Raw genomic sequence first — 7,452 nt, 5'->3', positions numbered from 1 at the left:
TTTAAGGAAATCGTCTTGTCTGCAACATCATTTACGGATCGCGAAGGTCTAGTAAGTTCGACAAGCTCCTCATGATATTAAAACAAACAATTCAAAATATATGCAAGCATATGTAATTGTGTTAAATATTTATGTGCAATGTGTCACCTAAGGACCTTTCTAAGATGAAGTCATAAAATTAGTGTGTTAAAAAGTTTACGAGCATTGGCCAGGTGGTCTACACGGATGCAACAAAATATTCAGCTGTCAATTATGCAACAAATTTCATGTGATAATAAAACATGCAAGGACACTTACGGCAGTCACCAAGGTGACATAAGACTGCTTGAGAGTGTGTGAGTATGAGCGTGTGTCTGTGTGTTTGTTAGAAAATTATTTCTGCATCGAAATTAACAAGCTGAGCATTTCACACCTTTTACAATTTTATTACTCAAAGTGCAATAATAAAAAGTGAATCTTTTAACACACGACACATACACGTACATGTATATATGTATTTATATATATGCATATATGCATTCGTGTATGTGTGTGCGATCGTAAAAATTGTTTAAATGAAATTAAAAGATTTCAATTGACAAATGTTTTACAGTTTTTTGCTGGCATTAAGTTGTCAGCGCAAGAAAATTTGAAAATGAAATCATAAAATTAACAGCAAAGGACTCTTTTAATGACTCCTTGACTGGCTGTAAATGTGTCACGGCTGTATGCTAAACATACATACATAAAGAGGCATGCATACATATAAATTATATGTGACTTTATTTGTTTGCATGACCGTTCGTATGTAAAAAGCCCAAGTACCAATCTGCGCTCATATATTTCACCGAAGATCCTTTGATGTCCTTTATCCTTTTAACAAATTTTTATTGCTTTTTTTCACTAGCCGAACGTGCGTAGCTGTTCGTCTGATCACTATTATTAGCATAGCGCTAAGCTAGTTTTGCTAGCAGCAGATTTACTTATGACAATCCTCGGCTTTTTTGCTTTCTTCACACGCACTTTTTTCACGGTCGTCGAGCAGCAGCGTCTGATAGCCGCCAGATACTCCTGTGTGTAGTTTGGAACTCTACAAGTACGTCTGGGTAGACTGCAGCAGGAAGGAGGAGCCGATGAACCACACGGAGCCCAGGGTGTACACGGTATACAAGGCCCACTAGGATCGCAAGAGCTAAATTTGGCCGCAGGATTGCATGGATTGCAAGAATTGAAAAGATTAAACGGCGTAGGCGAAGCACATTGCTTGCAAGGAGCTCTTACAGTCGCAGAAGCACATGGTTTGCAGGGTCCCCATGGATCACAAGGTCCACATGGACCGCAAGATTCGCACGGCCTGCAAAAACCACCAGTCGAGCGACGATTATATGAACCGCACGATAAATTGGAACAGCAAGTTCCGTTCACACCGCAACGCGAACCCCCACAAGGGCCAAATGGACCACAAGAATTGCAAGAACCGCAACAACTTCGGGAACCACATGGACTGCATGTCTTTCCCGCACTATGCGGTCCACATGATTCGCAAGATGCAAAACAGCCGAACTGTGCGCAGGGTCCACAAGTTCTACATAGTCCCGGCCCGCATATGCCACAAGGGCCACATGTAACGTTAGTTCTTGAAAATCCGCACGGTCCAACTGATGTGCCACGTCTACTGGCGCCACAGCAGCCATTCGCACTGCAGGGTTCGCAGACCCGATATAATCCACGAGATGCATGTGAAGTAAACGGATTGCAGGGTCCGCCTGTTTTGCATGACGCGCTATATTCGTATGTTCCGCAATTTATATAAGTTGCTGTAGGACTGCATGGATCACAGCCGCAATTGGAGAAATAACGCATTTTTTACTGTGAATTGAGGTGGATCTGCTCGAAGAAAGAGTTCTAAGTAAGGATGTGCAATTTAATAGAACTTTACGACTTACTTTTGACTTAAAATTTTGGAAAATTTGGAATTTCGATTAGCAGTGAGAGCCGAAAAGACGTAACCAAAGGAATTATTTTAATTAAAAATTTAAATTTCAAAAAATATTTTAATCCAAAATGAATTAAATGTCTAATGTCTTCCTTTTTAGAAAGGATGTGACAAAGTAACTTTGATTATAATTTGTTTAGTCTAATTCTAATACGTTTACCAACTCAATCATTCCACACACCTCCTGATTTAATTTTAGAGACATTCAAGAGCTGCTAACCGATTTTCAGTTCCAATTTGTGATGTTCAGAAATAAATTCAGTCAGTGAGAACTCTGGAGAATGAAGATTGCTGAGTGATAAATAATAATGAAAGGTAAAGGAATGGATCTGAAATAATGTTGTCTCTTTCAGGTTTGAAAAAGTTCAGTTCAGGTGGCGGCACGCGCCAGCAAATTGGCACGGTATGATACACTGGAAGAGGTATTGATAGTGAGACTGCATAGTCTGTTAAAATTCGCGTCAAGCGCAGGTACTTCTTCTCTTGGACCTGAACTCCATCGGAATGGACCAAAAATGTCCTATGCGTGGCTTATCGGTCTACCAGTTGAGCCTAACCAAACCTAAGTTCAGTTCCTTTAACGAATTTCCATCTTTAAGCTCCACAGATATTAAGTTTATGTCAAGTGAAGCAACTGAAGTTCTACAGGATTGAAGTAAGGAACCCTAGAGCTAGCTTATTTTAGCCAAACACAGAAAGGAAGAGAACGTACTGCTCTCGACCATTCATAATTTTACATTATTGGAACCAGGCTCAACTTCAATGTGGGTCGAGTATAATGTCTTTGTAAATGAAGTACTGCTAAATTGGCATTGCAACTGAAAAGGATATTCATGAGGAATTAAGCACAACTTTTTGATTTACTAGTAATCACCAACAATTCCAAAGATGTATTCTACATATTCACTGACGAATCATATGGGAAACAGCAACAGGAGAAGGCTTCTTCAGTAGTAGACGAAAATATAATATAGACGGTATAAGAAGAACAAATTATTACATTTCAGTCTTTTAGATCAAAATAATTAAGGCTTTCCGAAGCATCTACACTAAATCTCACTGCGTCAAATTATTCAAGAATGCAATAAAAAGACTTCCAGTTTGAGAGTTGGCAAGAAATAAACTGGGTGCCCAGTCATATAGGAGTAAGAGAAAACGAAATGTCAGACGAGTTGGGCTGCTCGAGGGCAGCCGGAAATACTAGTACTCTAAACTGCTTTAGACTATTCAACCTCTTCAAGGGTTGCACCTCTGCTCTTGGAATAACCACAAAACTACTACTTTAAAGCAAGAGTAACTTTATACTTGTATGTGTCATCACAGGAGATCTACCTCTAAGATCCCTTCTTCAGAAACTTAATAAAGTGGAGTCGGAACACAGAACATTTTCGAAGGATGATAAGACACGGGAACTTTGCGAATGCCCATTTTTCTGCCACGGCTCTTTATTCTTTTGGACAAGGCAATGAGCAGCTGGGATGGAAAAAATCAGTAATTTTTTTAAAACCACACTTTGTCTAATAATGATCTATGTTCAGCTGCGGTTTTCAACCAACTAACCAACCAAAAGAAGACATTAGAAAGAAAATTGATGACCATGTGGTGAGTAAACACAATTTCGAGTAATATTTTGGCTTCAAATGTGACATCAAACCCTATGAAGAGTGAAGTCGTGAGCTTAGATCATACAGGTCAGAGATCCATTTAAAGCTGGGGGAAAAAACGTCAATTTCGGTACCGAAGCTCTAATACCCTTCCTATCTACATTTTGATCGGTCAGTTTGTGTGGCTGATATATCCTAAATTCGTCCGATATCGGTTCCGACAAAACAGCAGCTTTTTTCGAAAGAGGTGTCTCAAAACTTTCAGATTGATATCCAAAAGCTAAGGGAGTAATTTGCATATTCCGACGTTTCCTTGTGGATGCAACACACTTCTTAGCAAACTAAATACATTCTGGGTATAAACTACTGGTTTCATCATTTTTACTACGAACATCAATGGAACTCACGAAGCCAATATTTCTAAAACCAACAACTAATCGATTATCTATAATGAAAGCGCTTGATATTCGTGTGCTGCACAAAATTTTATGGCAACCATATAATAAGCATGGCAACACCACTCACAACACCTCGCCTATCCCATTAAATGTGCTGACGCTGTCTAACTCCAATGTGCCCCCGAGGCCAGCAAATTTTCTACTGGCGATTGAGGTTGCACTTTAGACAACACGTCGCCGCTTTGGCTGTCATGTCTTCGCCTCATTTGGCCACCGTTGCAGTACTGACACAGACACACATACACACGTACTCGTGTATAAATCAGGGTATGCCATGCCGTGTTGCATGTGGCACAGCACGCTCGTAAAATGCGAAGATTTATGATCGCAACGCCACCCTGCCGCGTCTTGCCACCTCAACGCCACACTTAGACGGACATTTATTATTGCATTTTCACTGACGCTGTTGCGGCATGGGAATGCGCTGGAGCAGTGGTGGCAATGCTACGCGCCAAGGTGCGATAATTTATGAGTTGTGCGCTGCGTATTTGCCACCGCTGCAAGGGCGGCAAACTAACTAATATGAAGTGGCATGTGTTGTTGTAGTTGTTGCATGCATGCGTGTCTTTGAAGGTGAGCTCTGCTATCTTCCGTGCACCTTTGGCGGCGACTTTGCAGCAGCGGCGTATGTGTTGCTGACCTTATCATTGCGGCATGTTGCATCCGTTGCATGCAACATTTCCGCCGGCGTATGTCGAATGCATTGCATCTGGGTGCGTCTTTGCAAGTCTTTATTCATATACTCATATATGCACATACGCTTAGACTCATAAATCTTTCCTCATTTCTATCGATTTATTGGCGTTGAGTCTGAAGTCATTAATGTCTGCTAATTTCACATGCAACGCTGAATATCTAAAGTATGCAGAGGTCAACTAGAAACCAGACAAACAAAACCTGTCTTATATAAACATGCGTTTATGGAAATCGATTTCTGCATATAAAAAAGTGGATGGGCAATCCACTCTGTCAATACTTTTGCTGGCAAAGGGAATATTTTGACTCTCGAGGATACTCTCAAAATGCCACTGAGTGTAACTCTTTGGGACACCGGCACTCGAAGTGTAACCAATTGTTATAAAACATATTATTTTCATTTTTTTTAAAGAAGGTGTCAAAGTAATCATAAATTCAGGACCAATTCACTTTTGCTCGATATGACCACCTTTCGCCTTAACTATGGCCTTGAGACGGCCAAAAAACGAATCGCAAGCTGCCCAAATGTGACTTGCCGGTATTTTGGCCCACTCACGGACAATGGTTTTCTTCAGCATCTCTAGACTGGAGTATTTTTTACTTCGGACCTTGCTCTCCAAAATGGCCCAGAGAGAATAATCCATTAGATTCGCATCTGGTGAATTCGAGAGCCATTGGTGGTCGTGATGAAGTTCAGAATGTTGTTTTTCAGCCATTCTTGGTTCACTCGCGTTTTGTGAGACGGTGCTGAGTCTTGTTGAAACGTCCATGATTTGCGACCGAAATGTTTGTTTGCCCATGGCTTCAAAGCTGCCTCCAGAATACTTTCCCGATAAAATGTCGCATTTACTTTGACGCCAGGCTCGATGAAAACAATTGGAGAGCGCCCATCTGCGGTGACAGCGGCCCAAACCATTATTTGTGGCGGGTGCTGCCTCCTGGTGGCCAACCGATGACTTAGATTCTCGTATGAACGGTCAGTCAAGTAAACCCTATCGTTTTGAGAGTTTACGAATTGCTCAATTGGAAAAATTTTTTCGTCAGAAAACACAATGTTCGGAATTTGATCGCTTTCGGCCAAGCGAAGAAACTGTTTCGCTCTCTCAAGTCTTACTAGTTGCTGCTTCGGTGTGAGATCACCGGTGTGAAATCACCTTTTGGAACTTGTAAGGCTTGACCTTGAGCTCATTTTTCAATATGCATTGGATGCTGCGGTCGGATATTTTCAGTTCTTTAGCCAATTGTTTGGCACTTCGTCGTGGATTTCGCTCAAGTCGCTTCTTCACTTTCCGAACCATCTCACGTGACGTTGCAGTCTTTTGATGATCACCTCCATGGCGTTTTGCGATTCTACCAGTATAATTGTAACGAGTGATGGTGCGATAAACAAAAACATTATTTACATTAAGGTGTTTGAGCTCACGAATAATTGCTGGCTATGAATTCCATCGCTGATCACTGTTTTCTGTGTTCACTTTTGGCAAAACGCTTTGGTACACTTGTGAACAATACTCCGAACTGCCATTCACCAAATTTACTTGTATAAACTGCTGATTTCAGTGCGACAGCTGCGCGAACGGTCTGAAGTTGGTTACACTTCGAGACCCTGTACTTGAAATCAGATCGATGTACTTGATAACAGCCCATTCAAGGAACTCTGAAATTTCTGTTAGCCGATTTACTTGTCGATTTTACTTAGATGGAATACGACTCTGACCAAGAGCTCTGCAAAATCGATTAGAATTTAAGAAAATCGACAGTCATGTTGCGATTGCTCTGAGGCTAAATATTGCACAAAAACCTTTTGAAACCATTTAAAGAGAGCTGGTTACAAGAGGAAGTTCTATTTTTGAGTGTCACATGAGTTAAAGCAAAACAACCTTGTGAACTCAGTCTCCATCTGCGAATCGCTGCTGCATCGCAACCAAATCAATCCATTTCTGAATCGGTTTATGACTGGTAATGAAGAATGGGTAGGTTAATACAACATGGTGGTCAAATTGCGGGATACCAACCCAAAAGTTCCTCAACCAAGGATCAGGAAGGTTTTGCTAAGTGATTGAAGGGATTGGGAGGGAATCTTCTACTATGAAGGCAGTAATCGCTTAGAACGTTCAAGGAATTCATCAAAGACCCCTGCAAGTTTGTTGCTGCTGCTGCTAACGCTGCTGATGAAAAGAAGAAAGAAGCCAAAAATGAGGAGTCGGAGTCCAAGGAAAACGACGATATGGGTTTGGTCTCTTCGACTAAACAGTTCCACTCTAAAGTTGCGGTCAGCAAAACACCAAGCTTTAAATATTAATAGTTACTCGCCAGAAGGCCCGGGAGCTTGGTTAGGAAGTTCTGAGCTTGTAAAAATCGACTGTCCCAACTATTTGCCAAAAGAGACGAGGATTTTTTTGAGAACGGCATTATGAAATTGTCTTCAAAACAAGTTTTCAAACAAAACAGTTCATATTTGACTTCAAACGGATCATTCTAACTATGGTAAATAAAATCTTCAATTTAATGTAGAAATTGTGGATCTCATTCTACAAAACCATAAATAGATTCAGACAAAAAAAAAGATTTTCTGAAGGCACCAAAGGTACTATCTTTGACCATGCAGCCCTTAAATGAAGTCGGAAGTGATCTCGCCATCAACTCAAGTAAAACCGAGATAGTTTTATTAACAAGAAGATATAAGGTCCCGGTGGCACCGCTGCCGCAAATGGGAGAC

At 40.9% G+C, this 7,452-nt stretch overlaps 1 protein-coding gene across 1 annotated transcript; it reads right to left on the bottom strand.

Annotated features, from left to right (window-relative positions):
• Positions 1-537: 537 nt before the first annotated feature.
• On the bottom strand, positions 538-2,004 carry LOC120769412 (keratin-associated protein 5-9-like). The gene is made up of 2 exons (XM_040096390.1): positions 1,926-2,004; positions 538-1,866 (listed from the first exon to the last, which is right to left on the bottom strand). The coding sequence occupies exon 2, from the start codon at positions 1,840-1,842 to the stop codon at positions 922-924; it is 921 nt and encodes a 306-aa protein (XP_039952324.1). The 5' UTR covers positions 1,843-1,866; positions 1,926-2,004; the 3' UTR covers positions 538-921.
• Positions 2,005-7,452: the final 5,448 nt, after the last annotated feature.

Source organism: Bactrocera tryoni, chromosome 2, assembly GCF_016617805.1.
Source record: "Bactrocera tryoni isolate S06 chromosome 2, CSIRO_BtryS06_freeze2, whole genome shotgun sequence".
Lineage (NCBI taxonomy): Eukaryota > Metazoa > Arthropoda > Insecta > Diptera > Tephritidae > Bactrocera > Bactrocera tryoni.
This window is presented reverse-complemented; position numbering and strand designations above follow the sequence as displayed.

What these genes read in the sequence shown, in the direction of transcription:
- LOC120769412 (XM_040096390.1), bottom strand. Translation starts at nt 1,842, where the DNA reads ATGCGTTATTTCTCCAATTGCGGCTGTGATCCATGCAGTCCTACAGCA.